The sequence below is a fragment of the Hydractinia symbiolongicarpus genome, chromosome 13, assembly GCF_029227915.1.
Source record: "Hydractinia symbiolongicarpus strain clone_291-10 chromosome 13, HSymV2.1, whole genome shotgun sequence".
Classification (NCBI taxonomy): Eukaryota; Metazoa; Cnidaria; class Hydrozoa; order Anthoathecata; family Hydractiniidae; genus Hydractinia; species Hydractinia symbiolongicarpus.
In genome coordinates this window covers 8,298,395-8,318,990 of record NC_079887.1, presented here as the reverse complement: position 1 = coordinate 8,318,990, position 20,596 = coordinate 8,298,395, and the positions used below count along the sequence as shown (strand labels likewise).

General features: G+C 33.8%; 2 protein-coding genes and 1 long non-coding RNA gene across 4 annotated transcripts; 1 reads left to right on the top strand and 2 right to left on the bottom strand.

The window, feature by feature from the left end:
• Positions 1–6,308: 6,308 nt before the first annotated feature.
• LOC130624215 (uncharacterized) lies at positions 6,309–8,052 on the bottom strand. The gene is made up of 2 exons (XM_057439787.1): positions 7,677–8,052; positions 6,309–7,548 (listed from the first exon to the last, which is right to left on the bottom strand). The coding sequence occupies exons 1-2, from the start codon at positions 7,709–7,711 to the stop codon at positions 6,750–6,752; spliced, it is 834 nt and encodes a 277-aa protein (XP_057295770.1). The 5' UTR covers positions 7,712–8,052; the 3' UTR covers positions 6,309–6,749.
• Positions 8,053–9,958: 1,906 nt separating this feature from the next.
• LOC130624152 (uncharacterized) lies at positions 9,959–10,333 on the top strand. The gene is made up of 2 exons (XR_008981185.1): positions 9,959–10,123; positions 10,202–10,333. It is a non-coding gene; the product is annotated as an uncharacterized LOC130624152 (long non-coding RNA).
• A 1,387-nt stretch (positions 10,334–11,720) lies between these two features.
• On the bottom strand, positions 11,721–13,990 carry LOC130623798 (uncharacterized). 2 transcript variants are annotated; one of them, XM_057439319.1, is made up of 2 exons: positions 13,544–13,710; positions 11,721–13,411 (listed from the first exon to the last, which is right to left on the bottom strand). In XM_057439319.1, the coding sequence occupies exons 1-2, from the start codon at positions 13,576–13,578 to the stop codon at positions 12,613–12,615; spliced, it is 834 nt and encodes a 277-aa protein (XP_057295302.1). In that variant the 5' UTR covers positions 13,579–13,710; the 3' UTR covers positions 11,721–12,612. The 2 variants fall into 2 exon arrangements, with proteins under 2 accessions (XP_057295302.1, XP_057295303.1); XM_057439320.1 differs by having other exon boundaries at positions 11,722–13,411; positions 13,698–13,990.
• Positions 13,991–20,596: the final 6,606 nt, after the last annotated feature.

Sequence of the window (20,596 nt, the reverse complement as noted above, 5' to 3'; positions counted from 1 at the left end):
TGTTTTTAGTAGTTCATAAAATTTTTAACAGACTTTTCTTTATGATAAAATAAGCCATCAAATACAGATACAGCTAGTCTAAAATGAGACGTCCACAATAAATAACTTATCAAAAAGAAAAAGGGTGTGGCTGGGTGTGGCAAACTTAGAAAGTTGGAAATATCCGTCTAGGGTCGACCCGCCTCGTTTTAATTTTTTTTCTATTTAGTTTTTTATTAAGTAGAGCTTTAAAAAAAGAATTCCGATGTGCGTAGTTGTTTCAATTCTAGACGTTGCCGAAGTGATTTAACACATTTTTATTGTTCATAACATCTTTTATTGTGTCTTTGCAGTTATCACTCTACATAGTCGTGAAAATTTATGTAATGTAGAGGGAAGAGTATAAATAACGTGCATTTTAATATTTTATTGTGAATCCGTCTTAGCAGCTATTGTATCAATCATGGACACCGTGAGTTGTACATTTTTATTTTTTACAATTTGTACACTTTGGCATCACAAACAGTTATGACAAGATGCAAATTTTCATTAACCTTATCATATTTAAGCGGAGGCACATAAGGCGACTGCGACCACCATCGTCGCCAGGGTTATTTTGTCTTGTCTTCGACTAGACATAACTTTTTTTATTTCAGCCAAGCGATTAGGTACCAAAACGTTTCGTCTTGTGATGAATAGAATTATTTTTTAAAAACAAAATTGAATTTTGCGTCATTTCTGGGACGGGTGTTATTTCTTCAACTTTCATATCTTCTGACATTTATACAAAACCGTTCTAAGATGTCGTTTCAATTATATAAGCATTTATATAAATATTAATACTTCCTTGTTGATTACAGGCGGTCAAGATGTTGCTAGGAACAAATATGGGCACTAGGGATAAGATACAGATCAGATTTGTAGGAAGCATTGAAACAGCGAAATGCCATCATTTCTTATCCCATTGTTTTATCGTTTTTCTTATCTCAAACATCTTTGAATTAATATTATTCTACGTAGGAGTAACATAATATGTAACATGTCTAATGACACAAGCGTTATTAATTCAGGGCATATGGGTATCGATAAAATAAGAAACTTCCGTGCATGTCTGTTACACTCAATGACGTCATTAAAATGTTACAAAATTAGATTAATTATTTTGAAATTACAAATTGACTTACGTCGTCATACCTGTAATCATTTCTGCTTCCAACATACATTTTTTACCTGAAATAAGTTTGTAGTAAAGTGATTTAAGGTTGTACTATTTTTTAACAGTTCAAAATATATATAACTGCGGCTTTTTTATGCGCGAAATATTTTTTCAATAATAAGATTTTAAACACACAGTTAAAAATTCTGTCTAAATAACTAATTTATAGATTTGTCCGCTAAATTTAATTTTCTATTTTATTCTGAGTTATAAGAATTATAATTTTTATACTTTAGCAAATTACTTTCATAGTAAGTTTGGTTGTCCTTTATCTCAGTACGGTATCTAGTCAATCCAGTAATGAAAAGCCAGCTTGTGAACAATATGAAAAGGTGGGCTGCTTTCGAGACAATTATTATGATAGGACTCTACCAGATCAGCTTATAGCAAACACAAGAGATCCTAGCAATCCTGCGTACGAGCCACCTATACTGGATTGGAACAACTGGCGAAAGTCAATGAAAATGTAAGGAAGGCTAATATTGTTTTTAGTATGAAGACCATTTTTAAAATACAATTTGTAAAAGCAACTTTTTGAAGAAATTGTCCTTTATATATGTATATATATATATTTTTCATTAAAACAACAAATGGCGTATTTCTTATGTTGACACTTGGTCTTCGTTAACTGATCGCTCAGCTGCAGACAACAATACATTTGCATCAACTGTATTTTTCATAACTGAATAAAACTTAATAAAAATAATTTTTCAGCTTATATCAGGACGGATAACTTATTTGAAGCAGACAACATTCCTCTTGGTTAATTTTTTTACGTCATTTTCAGTCTCGCGTGTAAATGCGCACAAAGCGCGCGAGCTGGTGGTTATCAACACTTCGGTCTGCAGTTTTACGGTGAATGCTGGGCTGGCCACGATGAGGATGAGGATTACAAAAGACTTGGCAGTTCGCCCATGAGTAATTGTGCTGGCTCAGGTTCATCCATAACAACATGTAACATGGCCAACAAGAAGTACTGTGTGGGAAGGAATGAAACTAATTTTGTATACAGACTCAAAAGAAGTAAGTATTCCGTATACATTATTAAGAACTTTTAGAAAACATTTTGTTTTTGTGTTCAACAGAACATCCTCTTTCCTAGAGTTTCTTGGTACTTTTGGCATTCTCGTCCCCAGAGCTCTTTGAGATAAACCTCGGAAGATTTATCTCAAGAAGCTCTGGGACAGAGCGGCTAGATGCAACAACAGGGCAAAGTCCTGAAAAATGGATTAAATACTTAAACCTCGACTATTCAAAAAATTTACCCAAATTATTGTATCAGCTGCAAATAGAGAGGAAAGTATTGCAAAAATTAAATTATTGTAAATTCAGGACCAGAATAATGATGATACCTTTACTTTTGTTAATTCGTTTACAATATGACGCATCTATATTTCCGAAGAGAAGATTATACTTCTTCTTTACTTAAACTATCATATAAAGAGAAAACTTGCCAGGCTGACACATTTCTTAAGATCGCATGATCAAATTCTGGTTAAAACAAGATAACGCTGCGTAGCCTTACTTAATTATGGAAGAAACCAGTAGAAGGGACAGTTTAATTACCGAAGTCCAACTCAATACTCGATACTATTTTTCTCGTACAAGTTTTAGTAATATTTGTGTCAAGTTCTTTCCATATAATCATCATTCTTGTATTTTTGACTATATTTCTTTAGCTTGCCACGAAGTATTGGATCTTGCGTTCGTTCTTGACACTTCAAACAGCTGCAAAACAACACCGAAGAAGCTTAAGATTTATCAAAAAGCTAGCAGATGAGTTCGAGGTGCTATGGTGAAATCTTACCTGAACTTTTATTTTTAATGTGGTGGCGTTAACTTTTCTCAGTCTTGATAGCGTGGGCGTTAAATAGGTCTGACTTGGGCGGGCATATGTCATGAAAGCCAACATAATGACGAATGGTATTACTCCCTTCTCCACTTATCTGGAAAAAAATCAGTTGGGGGAAATTTTCATCACTGGAAATTTTTTTGTCATTTCTTACCGAAAAAAAATTTCGCCAGGTACAAATAAAAGACTTTTTTCCAATTATTTCTTTCCACAAATGCTATTCCAGATAGTCCGACATTTTTCTTGTTGCTTTTAATTCCATTATGTTTCTCCGCCGTACTAAACATGTATTTCTGTTATTCTTTATTTTATATATTCGCTTCTTTTAGTCCCCTGTCCTCCTCACGTTTCTCACGCCTTTGGCCTTCTTGTGACAGTTCGTCTTAACTCCTACCGAAATCAGTCCTGCGGAAGTGCAAGAGACAGAAAATCATCACGGAAAATTAAAAAAAACGAAAATAACCCATTTTTCGATTTTAGAAAAAATTTAAAATTATTTGTCAGAGAAAAATTAGTCGAAAAAAATTATTTTTTGACGAACCTTTTTCTTATATCTTCTAGAATTCAATATTTTTTATTCTTAGGTGGGAGCAGACAAAACACACGTTGCAGCGCTGAATTTTTCTACTCAAGCCAGAACCGAATTTAGATTTACAAATACTAACATGTACAAGCGCAAAAAGTTGTTTCAAGCAATTAGAAATATTCCAAAGGAATTAGGTAGGACTTTTAAACATGTTTAAAAAGTTGGGGATAGTCTATAGTTTTATGTGCAAATTTTATCAATTCATATTTTGTTTTGTTTTTCACAGTATGTACAACGGGAATAAAATTCGCTGCTTTCTTTCTTTAAAAAATATGTGAAACATTTTGTAGACGCGGGGTTTGCTTAGCTTGCACGTTTAACCTTGATCTCTGGTCTGTAACGTTTTTTGACGTGAGAAAATGTAACACGTTTTACCCTCATATCAGAGAACGTTGAAGGTCCTGGGTTCAAGATTGTTTCACTTTGTGATTACCGAATTATTAAACATTTTAGGAAGGACTTACACAAAAGCCGCGTTGAAGCAAGCTGATGTCCATCATGTGGTTCAAGAAACATTCAAAAAATTTTAGTAGTCATTTCTGATGGCAAATCTAACGATCAAAGACCATTGCGAAGGAAATCTTTCGCAGAAGTTACTGCCCCACTTAGAGTAAGGTTTATATGTTTGTTTGGAACTTTTTAAAGTCTCATTATCTTATCATGTCATGAACAAGCGAATTTATTCTAGGCTACGTTTCGACAGCTACAGCTATCATCGACGGGCATTGATCATAATCATCTTTGGCTATTCATTATTTGAAGAGATAATTAGAGGATCGAAATTAACCAATCAGATCACAGCAATTAAAGTAATTAACTTTTCACGGACCCAGATGGAAGCAATAAATTGATTAAAATATTTTTCTGAAAGTTCGCTTTATGTTACGTTTCTTGTAATATTTATATTATTCAATGACGATGACTGAACAGATAAGTGGTAATATTTTTAAAATCTCATTATCTTATTAAATTTTTGTGTAACTTTTGTGTATATCCTTATTTAAGGAGAAAATAATGCATTTGGTAAAAAAAAAAATCGGCAAAGAAGGTTAAAACTTTCTAGCCCTTAGAAATATTCGCCACCCGCATGAGATTTTATTGTCAATTTTTATCGACCTAACTTTATTGTCGCTCGAAAGATATGCAAAGAAAAATAACAATTTCAAAAAAAAAAATGTAAAAATATCTAAACTTCGGTCCTTTTAAAGCAAATACGGCAAAAACCTTAGGTAACAAAATAAATAGCGTGGGCAGCAGGCCGGTAAAAAAAAATTTGATAAACATTCTGTTTGGTACAACAATACCGAACAAAAGGACCTTTTTTAGCTAATTCTCAAAGAAGCTAAACGACATCGCTTGGCCACTACCCTGCAGATTACAGGCTGCAAAGGTTGTACTCTGACAGGCATGTATGCTGAGTAACCGATGTTTAAAATGCCCTAGATTCACTTTCTACAAAGTCCGCATTATGGAACAATCCTCTTCAATACCCCGGGAAAGGTAAAAAAATCTTAAAATTCGGACGTGCTGACGTTAGCAAAAATTAGCATACTTTAAAAATTTTTGGATCTAACCAAATAAGATCTGAAGTCCTAAGCTTGCTGTGAATAATGACAAGCGAAGCTTAGCAAGGTCGGAATGCGTGTTACTTACATAGAAACAGCTTTCTCAATTGTGGTCACGAGCTTTGAAAATTCGCCCTCCCTTGCAATAATTTATGTTCGGTATTGACGATATTTAGTGATTACTAAGTTAAAGTGTGGTCACTTTTTTCCTACTTTTTGCTACCTTCTACCGGTAATGTAATGTCTTTGTTTTGTCAAGAAAATGTAAATTAAACATCTCCACATTCATTTTTAGAACAAAGGAGTGCACATAATAGCAGTTGGAATTGGAGCACGCGCTGACATGGATGAAATGAGAGAAATTGCAACTAAACCTAAGTATGCAGTGAAGATTAAAAAATACGACGTTATTGAGAAGCATCTCCACGGTTTGGCTACTTTGATATGTGAATAAAACTCTTTTGTACATTTTATTTCGCAAAAAAATAATTTATTAGTGCTTCCTAGATTTTGTAAATTTGGAATCATTTTTTGTTTTTATGAAAGGATGCTTCCAATTAAAGTATTGAAGGCTGCATTTCCAAACATTTAAATCTTAACATGTTCTAGCTAAGATACCAAGCTGCTCTATATGCTCAATTTTTATTACATTACAGATGGCAGCGTTTGTATTGCTTGTTAAAAAAAGTTATTTTGTCCGCAAAAGTTTGGAGGTTGTATAGTGTCATGTTGCAAAGCGTTTCAAATTGTCGCATTAAGAAAGAAAATCTAACGCGTATCCACAAATGCTAACATTGGAAGTTGCAGCCAAAACCAGTTTCATGGGGAGCGACCTTAAGTGACATTCTTCTATTTGATATCTTCCAAAATTTGGATTAACCTTCTTTTTGTCGAATCTGCTCGTGAATAATTGAGGCGGTACTGTCTGGTGCATGTAAACTGTTCAATTATCTGTAGTGGACAGGAAATATGATTTTAAATAATTTGAGAGTATTAAACATAAAATATTCGTTGTGGGAAATATTAGATAAATTGGAGATCGTTTTTGTTTTTGTGTTGTTGTTGTTGTTGTTGTTGTTGTTGGATCCTATTAACAAATAAAAGTATATGAACCATGAAATACAAAATGCGCATTATTTCACAATAATCTCAATAACATATCAAGGGTGGTATATCTACTCCTATTTTTAAAAAAGTTTTTTCTCACTCTATATTGCCATGCTATGTTATTATGTTGAAGTTTCCATGTCAATAAAACACATGTGCAAAATATGCTAATTTTTACCAAGTTAATTTTATGAAATCGAGTTTCCTAAATGTGTGAAATATATTTGCCCTTTTGCCATCATTTAATGTTTATGCGACCTTGAGTTTAGTAAGGAGAAAGAATTTATAACTCTTAGAACAAAACAAGTGGGTGAAAAATGTAGTAAATATGAGATTTAGCTTTTATAACTTAGTAAAAAATATCACTGGGAAACTAATAAGAAAGTAATCCATCCACCCACCCACACACCCCCTTCCGACCCACCCTTCATGTCCTTTTAAAATCTAATGTATCTGGCATTTTGATCTATGATTTCTGTATCTACAGCACCTTCTCTCTTTTTCCAACATGTTTTTTGAGTACCTCGACATATCTTTTTCACAAGACGGTCGACCAGACCCAAAGCTTCCAGATTTATTAATAATATTTTCGCAACGCACGCATTTGTAGTCAAATTTGAACCAATTAAACCTTTTCTTTTTAATTTCCATTCGAATTTTCAACTTGTAAAACATTTTGGTATACTGTGCGTTCGGAGCTTTTAAATTGTACTGAACGCGTTGCATCCAATTACGTTTTCCATGTGGCTTGGTACAATCATAGCGAATTAAACCATCTATCCCAAGAGAAGCTTTTGCTACGCCAAAGTTAACGTAACGTATTTTAGCCTTCATTTGCGTGTTCGATTTGACTGTGAAAATACCATTTTTCTCGTTACTGTCAATGTTAATAATAAAAGGTTGCATATTAAGTTTGGCATACCAAGGCAACCTGAATGGAAAAAAATTGATGATTATTTGCCATGGATTTTTGCAGATCGACAACACAAAAGACAGCATTCGACCGCCAAATTTCAATTTTGGTAATTGACATTTTTTGGATTTGTAACATCTTCCTTCTTTAATGGTTGGTAGGCATGACAACAGACCAACACTGTCATCTAGAATTGTCATCCAGTCAACAACAGCTCTTGGTATGTTGCCATTAAAAATCTTTACAAGTTTTGATTTGATTCGATTGATATCGATATCGGCAGTGGAGATATTCAGCGAAGCGAGGATCAAGATAAAATATAGCAGCTTCCTATGTAAATAAATTTTTTAGAACTTTGCCTGAAATCTGATCAAAATGCCTTTGAGTAATGCCTTTTTAAAAATTATATGACAGAGAAAGAAATGTTACAAAAGGAAAACGAAATGTTGAAGCATCACCTCACATTACAAATGTTCATTCTTGATGGGAACATTCAAAGCCGGATTAAAATAACTTGTATATATCTTCTTTGTAACTGGACATAACAAAGTGTATTCTTCTGGCACGTATATCTCATTACACTGGAATTAAGACAAAAATTTTTTTTTTACGTCATTTTCAGTCTCGCGTGTAAATGCGCACAAAGCGCGCGAGCTGGTGGTTATCAACACTTCGGTCTGCAGTTTTACGGTGAATGCCGGGCTGGCCACGATGAGGATGAGGATTACAAAAGACTTGGCAGTTCGCCCATGAGTAATTGTGCTGGTTCAGGTTCATCCATAACAACATGTAACATGGCCAACAAGAAGTACTGTGTGGGAAGGAATGAAACTAATTTTGTATACAGACTCAAAAGAAGTAAGTATTCCGTATACATTATTAAGAACTTTTAGAAAACATTTTGTTTTTGTGTTCAACAGAACATCCTCTTTCCTAGAGTTTCTTGGTACTTTTGGCATTCTCGTCCCCAGAGCTCTTTGAGATAAACCTCGGAAGATTTATCTCAAGAAGCTCTGGGACGGAGCGGCTAGATGCAACAACAGGGCAAAGTCCTGAAAAATAAATTAAATACTCAAACCTCGACTATTCAAAAAATTTACCCAAATTATTGTATTAGCTGCAAATAGAGAGGAAAGTATTGCAAAAAATAAAATTATTGTAAATTCAGGACCAGAATAATGATGATACCTTTACTTTTGTTAATTCGTTTACAATATGACGCATCTATATTTCCGAAGAGAAGATTATACTTCTTCTTTACTTAAACTATCATATAAAGAGAAAACTCGTCAGGCTGACACATTTCTTAAGATCGCATGATCAAATTCTGGTTAAAACAAGATAACGCTGCGTAGCCTTACTTAATTATGGAAGAAACCAGTAGAAGGGACAGTTTAATTACCGAAGTCCAACTCAATACTCGATACTATTTTTCTCGTACAAGTTTTAGTAATATTTGTGTCAAGTTCTTTCCATATAATCATCATTCTTGTATTTTTGACTATATTTCTTTAGCTTGCCACAAAGTATTGGATCTTGCGTTCGTTCTTGACACTTCAAATAGTATCTCTGCAAAACAACACCGAAGAAGCTTAAGATTTATCAAAAAGCTAGCAGATGAGTTCGAGGTGCTATGGTGAAATCTTACCTGAACTTTTATTTTTAATGTGGTGGCGTTAACTTTTCTCAGTCTTGATAGCGTGGGCGTTAAATAGGTCTGACTTAGGGCGGGCATATGTCATGAAAGCCAACATAATGACGAATGGTATTACTCCCTTCTCCACTTATCTGGAAAAAAATCAGTTGGGGGAAATTTTCATCACTGGAAATTTTTTTGTCATTTCTAACCGAAAAAAAATTTCACCAGGTACAAATAAAAGACTTTTTTCCACTTATTTCTTTCCAAAAATGCTATTCCAGATAGTCCGACATTTTTCTTGTTGCTTTTAATTCCATTATGTTTCTCCGCCGTACTAAACATGTATTTCTGTTATTCTTTATTTTATATATTCGCTTCTTTTAGTCCCCTGTCCTCCTCACGTTTCTCACGCCTTTGGCCTTCTTGTGACAGTTCGTTTTAACTCCTATCGAAATCAGTCCTGCAGAAGTGCAAGGGACAGAAAATCATCACGGAAAATTAAAAAAACGAAAATAACCCATTTTTCGATTTTAGAAAAAATTAAAAAATTATTTGTCAGAGAAAAATTAGTCGAAAAAAATTATTTTTTGACGAACCTTTTTCTTATATCTTCTAGAATTCAATATTTTTTATTCTTAGGTGGGAGCAGACAAAACACACGTTGCAGCGCTGCATTTTTCTACTCAAGCCAGAACCGACTTTAGATTTACAAATACTAACATGTACAAGCGCAGAAAGTTGTTTCGAGCAATTAGAAATATTCCAAAGGAATTAGGCAGGACTTTTAAACATGTTTAAAAAGTTGGGGATAGTCTATAGTTTTATGTGCAAATTTTATCAATTTATATTTTGTTTTGTTTTTCACAGTATGTACAACGGGAATAAAATTCGCTGCTTTCTTTCTTTCTTTAAAAATATGTGAAACATTTTGTAGACGCGGGGTTTGCTTAGCTTGCACGTTTAACCTTGATCTCTGGTCTGTAGCGTTTTTTGACGTGAGAAAATGTAACACGTTTTATCCTCATATCACTGAACGTTGAAGGTCCTGGGTCAAGATTGTTTCACTTTGTGATTACCGAATTATTAAACATTTTAGGAAGGACTCACACAAAAGCCGCATTGAAGCAAGCTGATGAGGACTTCTTTTGTCCATCATGTGGTTCAAGAAACATTCAAAAAATTTTAGTAGTCATTTCTGATGGCAAATCTAACGATCGAAGACCATTGCGAAGGAAATCTTTCGCAGAAGTTACTGCCCCACTTAGAGTAAGGTTTATATGTTTGTTTGGAACTTTTTAAAGTCTCATTATCTTATCATGTCATGAACAAGCGAGTTTATTCTAGGCTACGTTTCGACAGCTACAGCTGTCATCGACGGGCAATGATCGTAATCATCTTTGGCTATTTATTATTTGAAGAGATAATTAGAGGATCGAAATTAACCAATCAGATCACAGCAATTAAAGTAATTAACTTTTCACGGACCCAAATGGAAGCAATAAATTGATTAAAATCTTTTTCTGAAAGTTCGCTTTATGTTACGTTTCTTGTAATATTTATATTATTCAATGACGATGACTGAACAGATAAGTGGTAATATTTTTAAAATTTCATTATCTTATTAAATTTTTGTGTAATTTTTGTGTATATCTTTATTTAAGGAGAAAATAATGCATTTGGTAAAAAAAAAATCGGCAAAGAAGGGTAAAACTTTCTAGCCCTTAGAAATATTCGCCACCCGCATGAGATTTTATTGTCAATTTTAATCGACTTAACTTTATTGTCGCTCGAAAGATATGCAAAGAAAAATAACAATTTCAAAAAAAAATGTAAAAATATCTAAACTTCGGTCCTTTTAAAGCAAATACGGCAAAAACCTTAGGTAACAAAATAAATAGCGTGGGCAGCAGGCCGGTAAAAAAAATTTTGATAAACATTCTGTTTGGTACAACAATACCGAACAAAAGGACCTTTTTTAGCTAATTCTGAAAGAAGCTAAACGACATCGCTTGGCCAGTACCCTGCAGCTTACAGGCTGCAGAGATTGTACTCTGGCAGGCATGTATGCTGAGTAACCGATGTTTAAAATGCCCTAGGTTCACTTTGTACAAAGTCCGCATTATGGAACAATCCTCTTCAATACCCCAGGAAAGGTAAAAAAAGCTTAAAATTCGGACGTGCTGACGTTAGCAAAAATTAGCATACTTTAAAATTTTTTGGATCTAACCAAATAAGATCTGAAGTCCTTAGCTTGCTGTGAATAATGACAAGCGAAGCTAAGCAAGGTCGGAATGCGTGTTACTTACATAGAAACAGCTTTCTCAATTGTGGTCACGAGCTTTGAAAATTCGCCCTCCCTTGCAATAATTTATGTTCGGTATTGACGATATTAATCACTAAGTTAAAGTGTGGTCACTTTTTTCCTACTTTACCTTCTACCGGTAATGTAATGTCCTTGTTTTGTCAAGAAAATGTAAATTAAACATCTTCACATTCATTTTTAGAACAAAGGAGTGCACATAATAGCAGTTGGAATTGGAGCACGCGCTGACATGGATGAAATGAGAGAAATTGCAGCTAAACCTAAGTATGCAGTGAAGATTAAAAAATACGACGTTATTGAGAAGCATCTCCACAGTTTGGCTACTTTGATATGTGAATAAAACTCTTTCGTACATTTTATTTCGCAAAAAAATAATTTATTAGTGCTTCCTAGATTTCTAAATTTGGAATTATTTTTTGTTTTTATGAAAGGATGCTTCCAATTAAAGTATTGAAGGCTGCATTTCCAAACATTTAAATCTTAACATGCTCTAGCTAAGATACCAAGCTGCTCTATATGCTCAATTTTTATTACATTACAGATGGTAGCGTTTGTATTGCTTGTTAAAAAAAGTTATTTTGTCTGCAAAAGTTTGGAGGTTGTATAGTGTCACGTTGCAAAGCGTTTCAAATTGTCGCATTAAGAAAGAAAATCTAACGCGTATCCACAAATGCTAACATTGAAAGTTGCAGCCAAAACCAGTTTCATTGGGAGCGACCTTAAGTGACATTCTTCTATTTGATATCCTCCAAAATTTGGATTAACCTTCTTTTTGTCGAATCTGCTCGTGAATAATTGAGGCGGTACTGTCTGGTGCATGTAAACTGTTCAATTATCTGTAGTGGACAGGAAATATGATTTTTAATAATTTGAGAGTATTAAACATAAAATATTCGTTGTGGGAAATATTAGATAAATTGGAGATCGTTTTTGTTTGTGTGTTTTGTTGTTGTTGTTGTTGTTGGTTCCTATTAACAAATAAAAGTATATGAACCATGAAATACAAAATGCGCATTATTTCACAATAATCTCAATAACATATCAAGGGTGGTATATCTACTCCTATTTTTAAAAAAGTTTTTTCTCACTCTATATTGCCATGCTATGTTATTATGTTGAAGTTTTCATGTCAATAAAACACGTGTGCAAAATATGCTAATTTTTACCAAGTTAATTTTATGAAATCGAGTTTCCTAAATGTGTGAAATATATTAGCCCTTTTGCCATCATTTAATGTTTATGCGACCTTGAGTTTAGTAAGGAGAAAGAATTTATAACTCTTAGAACAAAACAAGTGGGTGAAAAATGTAGTAAATATGAGATTTAGCTTTTAAAACTTAGTAAAAAATATCACTGGGAAACTAATAAGAAAGTAATCCATCCACCCACCCACACACCCCCTTCCGACCCACCCTTCATGTCCTTTTAAAATCTAATGTATCTGGCATTTTGATCTATGATTTCTGTATCTACGGCACCTTCTCTCTTTTTCCAACATGTTTTTTGAGTACCTCGACATATCTTTTTCACAAGACGGCCGACCAGACCCAAAGCTTCCAGATTTATTAATAATATTTTCGCAACGCACGCATTTGTAGTCAAATTTGAACCAATTAAACCTTTTCTTTTTAATTTCCATTCGAATTTTCAACTTGTAAAACATTTTGGTATACTGTGCGTTCGGAGCTTTTAAATTGTACTGAACGCGTTGCATCCAATTACGTTTTCCATGTGGCTTGGTACAATCATAGCGAATTAAACCATCTATCCTAAGAGAAGCTTTTGCTACGCCAAAGTTAACGTAACGTATCTTAGCCTTCATTTGCGTGTTCGATTTGACTGTGAAAATACCATTTTTCTCGTTGCTGTCAATGTTGATAATAAAAGGTTGCATATTAAGTTTGGCATACCAAGGCAACCTGAATGGAAAAAAATTGATGATTATTTGCCATGGATTTTTGCAGATCGACAACACAAAAGACAGCATTCGACCGCCAAATTTCAATTTTGGTAATTTACATTTTTTGGATTTGTAACATCTTCCTTCTTTAATGGTTGGTAGGCATGACAACAGACCAACACTGTCATCTAGAATCGTCATCCAGTCAACAACAGCTCTTGGTATGTTGCCATTAAAAGTCTTTACAAGTTTTGATTTGATACGATTGATATCGATATCGGCGGTGGAGATATCCAGCGAAGCGAGGATCAAGATAAAATATAGCAGCTTCCTATGTAAATAAAAATTTTGGAACTTTGCCTGAAATCTGATCAAAATGCCTTTGAGTAATGCCTTTTTAAAAATTATATGACAGAGAAAGAAATGTTACAAAAGGAAAACGAAAAAAATGTTGAAGCATCACCTCACATTACAAATGTTCATTCTCGATAGGAACATTCAAAGCCGGATTAAAATAACTTGTATATATCTTCTTTGTAACTGGACATAACAAAGTGTATTCTTCTGGCACGTATATCTCATTACACTGGAATTAAGACAAAAAAATTTCTACTTACATTGCTCAATGGTGCTTTGAGATTTTTAAACTACCGTTATTGCAGCTGCCATTTTATAATCCTACATTAATGACGTCAATAAATATTGAGTGAGTAAGACAGTAAATATGATTCTGTCATCGAGTTAGTTCTGCTTAAGTAAACTATTCTCTTCTCTAGACTTCTTATGTTTGTCTTAAAAAGGACATCTATCCTTTATATTAAGTGAAGAAATTAACCGAAAAGTTAAAAATTAAAAACATAAAAACTTAAAAAAATAGCTAATAATCGGATTTCATTTTTCACTTTAGTTCTTATACATCTTCATGTCCAGTCTCGTCCCAGAGCTTTTTGAGATAAACCTTCTTAAAGAGCTCTGGGAACAAAAATGCTCTGTGTGATATCTATGACTATAAGCTCTGCCCACAGGAGAACATCAATGACGTTATAAATGATCGCTATTGAGACGAAGGTGTGCTGAAACATAGCTAAACAAAACAAACATCGATGACGTCTTACTGCGCAAGCACAGTTCGTATAGACGTACAGAAATCCTATATTATTCATCTACTAGTCGATAAGGCCCGTGGAAAAATCCACTTAGGCAGGATAACAGAGAAAAACAACCGTCATTTAAATTTTAATAACGTCAGCAGAGACATGTCAGAACACAAAATGTTTTTTTTCAGAAATGTCTATGCCTGTTGCCTTCATCGTATAGATCTTGAAACGCTGAGCAAGAAAATGTATAGGATCATGTACTTTGGACAAACGGTTGCAGAGATATTAGCGTTTAAAGGTTTTTTATCCATTCCGAAACGGATTCGGGGACCCAGGTTTGGGAAAATTACCCAAATTGGTCCTAGGTGGTCCCTAGTTACCCACGCGGTGAAAAATCATTGACGTCACCACCTCGTTTCCAAGTTATTTGGCCTCAAAGTTTTAGGTGCACTGTAATGGCTTCATTAATTTAATATAGGATATTGACGTTAAAGTAGTGTTATTTTCGTCGCGTCGTAACGTCAGAAAATTTAACATATTAGACATGCATTTTTCGGCAACATCAAAGGAAAATGGAGACATCCACTTTGCCTGTTACAGACACACAAACAGACACACTCTCCTTATTATTATAAGAGATTTTATCTATCTATATTATCTATCTATCTATATTATCTATCTATCTATATTATCTATCTATCTATATTATCTATCTATACTATCCATCTATCTATATTATCTATTATCTATCTATCTATATTATCTATATATTAATAAGCCAGTTCCGTGTGTCTGTAACAGGCAAAGTGGATATCGTCATTTTCCTTTGATGTTGCCGAAAAATGCATATCCAATATGTTAAATTTTCTGACGTTACGGCGCGACGTCAATAATATTACTTTAACGTCAATATCCTATATTAAATTATTGAAGCCGTTACAGTGCACCTAAAACTTTGAGGCCAAATAACTTGGAAACGAGGTGGTGACGTCAATGATTTTTCACCGCGTGGGTAACTAGGGACCACCTGGGACCAATTTGGGTAATTATCCCAAACCTGGGTCCCCGAATCCGTTTCGGAATGGACGGGTTGATGACGTCATTAAAAAACCTTTAAACCCTAATATCTCTGCAACCGTTTGTCAAAAGTACATGATCCTATACATTTTCTTGCTCAGCGTTTCAAGATCTATACGATGAAGGCAACAGGCATACACATTTCTGAAAAAAAACATTTTGTGTTCTGACATGTCTCTGCTGACGTCATCAAAATTTAAATGACGGTTTTTCTCTGTTATCCTGCCTAAGTGGATTTTTCCACGGGCCTTATCGACTAGTCTCTATAATAATAAGCCAGTTCCGTGTGTCTGTAACAGGCAAAGTTGATATCGTCATTTTCCTTTGATGTCGCCGAAAAAAATCTTTGATGTTGCCGAAAAAAATATGTCTTCTTTGTCGTGAAAAGCCGCGAGTTTTGTGTGGTTTGTTAAATGAAGTTCTGGCACAAAGTAACGGAAATTGTGTTTGCAAAAAAGATGGCTGTCCTTTTTAAGCATTTGTCTTCTCTTGCCTTCAAAATAAATCTTTACAAAAGCATTTAAAAAGGGGCATGGTATATAAATGAAGTATAGAAAGATTTCTGTAAGGTTTGTTTATGTTTTTTAAAATTTGATGATATTATTGATGCGACACATGTTTGTTAGCTAGCATCAACCACACCAACAACAACTAGCTAGGTAGCTAGGAATTTATAAATATGTAGCCATGTTCTTTATACCTAGCTAAGTCTCCAGTTTATATTTAGGTGACCAGCTATTAGCTGCTGTAGCTACCTTATGTTAGCTTCAGTTTTATGTTGCTTTTTACATGTAAGCTAATCTTAGTGGTCTTTGCTAAGAATGTGACAGTAACTTATTTTAATTGACATTTTAAGCTTAAATTAACAAGCCACAACAACTTTTAAAAAAGTATTACATAATATTTAAGAAGAGTTTAAGGACTGTTTTTAAGCAAATAATGTATTTTTCACAATTTGTGTACGCAAATAATGTATTTTTCACATTTTGTGTAACTAAACTTATATACATCGGTTACATGCAATATGATGAAACGATTTTTATTTAACATGTAGTAATTCTGGTACCTTAAGTGTAGTGATTTTTGTTGTTCTAGATGTTCTGACTAAAATGTTTTTGTTTATGGCATTTTGTCTCAATTAAGGAAGTTTCAACTTTTTTGAGGGAGTACAACACCGAAAAAACTTGTGTTTTTTTTATATTTTGTATAAATTCTTACCGGGCAGGACTCTGTACAACATACCGAAATGACTGATCCCTCTCTATTTATAAATTTGATGCATTCCAAATCACAGTTTTTTGAAATTTTGGGTAATATTTAATGAGTACAAGATGCAAATACTGATTTTTGTTGAATCAGAAGTATTTCCTACAACCATTCTTTTTTTACACACTACACGGAGAAAAAGTGTATGCAATATCATCAGAATAACTGATTTTGTTGCAAACTGTTTTTCTTTTTCACATTTTGGATTGAAATATTGTTATAGAGGGCATATATCAATAGACATATATATACCAAAATAATTAAATTCTGCAAACTTTGATTTTGTCGTTCACCTCTCATCTTTTATATTTTGATTAAACTTTTGAGGAAAACCATAGGAATTATTAAGAATTTGTATTTTGTGTTGCAAATTTAGTGCAAAAATTTAACTGTTGTGAGGGAGGACCATAAATAATAATTTGATATTCTACAAGTTGTATTTTTGTATGCACTTAAATGACTGCTTTTTCTGAGTTGAATTTGATGGGTTTCATATCAATTTTGTGGAAGATTTTATGGCTGAAGACAATATAGAACATGCCAATTGAACTGATTTTTGTTCATATTTTGATTTGCTCCTCATAAACCTTTGTGTTCTACATTTATTGTAAACTTTTGTGAGGAAGGACCATATATGTATACAATGTTTTCAAAATAATGATTTTTGTTGATTTGAAATTTACTCCTTGCTCATTGCTTTTTCGACATTTCAGGTTAAAATGTTTGGTAAAGTCAGTACGGATCATTAGACAAAAAATTGTTTTGTTAACCGGTTAATTTTTACATTTTGTGCATATTTTTGCGGGAGAGGATGGTATGCAACCGAATAAATGATTTTCAAAGTTTAACTTTTTGTTTTTAGGTGTTTTGTGTTTGTTTATGTTTGGATTTTTGATATTGTTCAGGTTGTATTGTTGTATAAGCATTTAGGGAAAAGACAATGTTTAAAATGCGTAAAGAACTTATTTCATAGATCTGTGCTTACTGTTGCAAGCCTTTCTTTTCGACACTTCAGATTAAAATATTGAAAGTTTTCAACATAATCACATAATAAGATGTATACATATTTGAGATATGTGTTATTTCTGACATTATTATTATTGTTGTCGTAACTGTCTGGGTTGTGACTGTCAATGTTGTAACTTTCTACTAACTAGATTTTACACCTTGCACGCCGTTGTTTTTCATATTTTGTCTGAAGTTTTGTTGGGAGGATTTCATGCGATTTGACATTTGATATTTTGTGTTAGATTTTAAGAACTTTTTTGTTAAATTATGACTTATATACTTTCTTTTTATGCATTTTCAGATAATTTTTTTTAGTAAAAGGCATATTCAATACACTGAAATATTTGCTGATGTCATCAAAATTCAAATGACAGAACTTTTCAATTGTTTTTCTGCCTAAGTGGATTTTTCCACGGGCCTTATCGACTAGTCTATATAATAATACGCCAGTTCCGTGTCTCTGTGACAGGCAAAGTGGATGTCTTCATTTTCCTTTGATATTGCCGAAAAATGCATGTCTAATATGGTAAATATTCAGACATTACGGCGCGACGTCAATAACACCACTTTAACGTCAATATCCTATATTAAATTAATGAAGCCATTACAGTGCACCTAAAACTTTGAGGCTAAATAACTTGGAAACGAGTTGGTGACGTCAATGATTTTTTTACCGCGTGGGTAACTAGGGACCACCTTGGACCAATTTGGGTAAGTTTCCCAAGCCTGGGTCCCCGAATCCGTTTTGGAATGGACGGGTTGATGACGTCATCAAAAATCTTTAAACCCTAATATCTCTGCAACCGTTTGTCAAAGATATATGATCCTATACATTTTCTTGATCATCGTTTCAAGGTCTACACGATGAAGGTAACAGGGATATAAATTTCTGAAAAATTTTTTTCGCGTTTTACCGGGCCATTGCTGACGTCAGCAAAATTTTAAAACCCTTTTATGTCTTTTGTTGTTCGTAGAAAAGTTATGATCCTATATTATTTTGATCAGCGTTTCAACCTCTACACGTTACAGGCAACGAATAAACTAAATTTCGCCAATTTCTTTTTTTTTTTGGATTTGCAATGCTGACGACAGCAAACCAATATTTTCAATGTCCTATTGCCTAAGTGGATTTCTCCACGGGTGTTTATCGACTAGTCTCTTATAATAATACGCTAATTGTGTCTGTCTGTCACTTTTGCAAAGTGGATTACATTCTTCGAAATTTTCTTTAACAAATTCTATAAAACATCGCCTATAAAATTGTTCTGTAATTTACCAAACTTTACCGATAAAATAGTATTGACGTCAAAGGAAAGTTGATTAAGATTAGTGAAGCCATTACAATGCACTTAAAACTTTGAGGCCAAATAACTTGGAAACGAGGTGGTGACGTCAATGTTTTTTCACCGCGTGGGTAACTAGGGACAACCTGGGACCAATTTGGGTAAGTTTTTCAAACCTGGGTCCCGGAATCCGTTTCGGAATGGACGGTTTGATGACGTCATCAAAAAACCTTTAAACCTTGATATCTCTGCAACCGTTTGTCAAAGATACATGATCATATACATTTTCTTGATCAGCATTTCAAGATCTATACGATGAAGGCAACAGGTATACATATTTTAAAAATTTTTTTTTGGGTTTTCACAGGTCTCTGCTGATGTCTGCAAAATTTAAATGATGGTTGTTTTTCTCTGTTATCCTGCCTAAGTGGATTTTTCCACGGGCCTTATCGACTAGTCTATATAATAATACGCCAGTTCTGTCTGTCTGTGACTTTTGCAAAGTGGATAAAATTTCTTTGATAAAGTCTATAAAACATCGTCTATAAATTTGTTCTGTAAATTACCAAACTTTGACGTTAAAGCAATATTGACGTCAAAGGAAAGTATATTAAGATTAGTGAAGCCATTGCATTGCACTTTTAAATTTAAGGCTAAATAACTTGGAAACGGGTGGAAATAACTGACGTCATCTCCTGCGTAGGTAACTAGCGACCACCTTTGACCAATTTGGGTAAGTTTCCCAAACCTGGGTCCCTGAATCCGTTTCGGGAATGGACGGGTTGAAGACGTCATCAAAAAACCTTCAAACCCTAATATCTCTGCAACCGTTTGTCAAAAATACACGATCCTATACATTTTCTTGATCAACGTTTCAAGATCTATACGATGAAGGCAACAGGCATACACATTTCAGAAAACAAAAGTTTTGTGTTCTGACATGTCTCTGCTGACGTCATCAAAATTTAAATGACGGTTATTTTTCTCTGTTATCCTGCCTAAGTGGATTTTTCCACGGGCCTTATCGACTAGTCTATATAATAATACGCCAGTTCTGTCTGTGACTTTTGCAAAGTGGATAAAATTTCTTTGATAATGTCTATAAAACATCACCTATAAATTTGTTCTGTAAATTAGCAAACTTTGACGTTAGAGCAATATTGACGTCAAAGGAAAGTATATTAAGATTAGTGAAGCCTTTGCCTTGGACTTTTAAATTTAAGGCTAAATGACTAAATAACTTGGAAACAGATGGGAATAACTGACGTCATCTTCTGCGTGGGTAACTAGGGACTACCTGGGACCAATTTGGGTAAGTTTTCCAAACCTGGGTCACCGAATCCGTTACGGGTTAATGACGTCATCAAAAAACTTTTTAACCCTAATATCTCTGCATCCGTTTGTCAAAACTACACGATCCTATACATTTTCTTGATCAGCGTTTCAAGATCTATACGATGAAGGCAACAGGCATACACTTTTCTGAAAAAAAAATTGTGTTCTGACAGGTCTCTGCTGACGTCAGCAAAATTTAAATGACTAAGTGGATTTTTCCACGGGCCTTATCGACTAGTCTATCTATATTATCCATCTGTATTATCTATCTATAATATCTATCTATCTATATTATCCATCTATATTATCTATCTATACATATTATCCATCTACACTATCTATCTATATTATCTATCTATCTATATTATCCATCTATGTTATGTATCTATATTGTCTATCTATATTATCTATCTGTCTATATTATTTTCATGTTGGTAACATGGGGGAGTA

Excerpts from the sequence above, each read along its gene's own strand:
- LOC130623798 (XM_057439319.1), bottom strand. The coding sequence starts at position 13,578 with ATGTTCCTATCGAGAATGAACATTTGTAATGTGAG. Across the intron at positions 13,412-13,543 it reads ATGAACATTTGTAATGTGAG|GAAGCTGCTATATTTTATCT; the intron begins GTGATGCTTCAA and ends TTATTTACATAG.
- LOC130624215 (XM_057439787.1), bottom strand. The coding sequence starts at position 7,711 with ATGTTCCCATCAAGAATGAACATTTGTAATGTGAG. Across the intron at positions 7,549-7,676 it reads ATGAACATTTGTAATGTGAG|GAAGCTGCTATATTTTATCT; the intron begins GTGATGCTTCAA and ends TTATTTACATAG.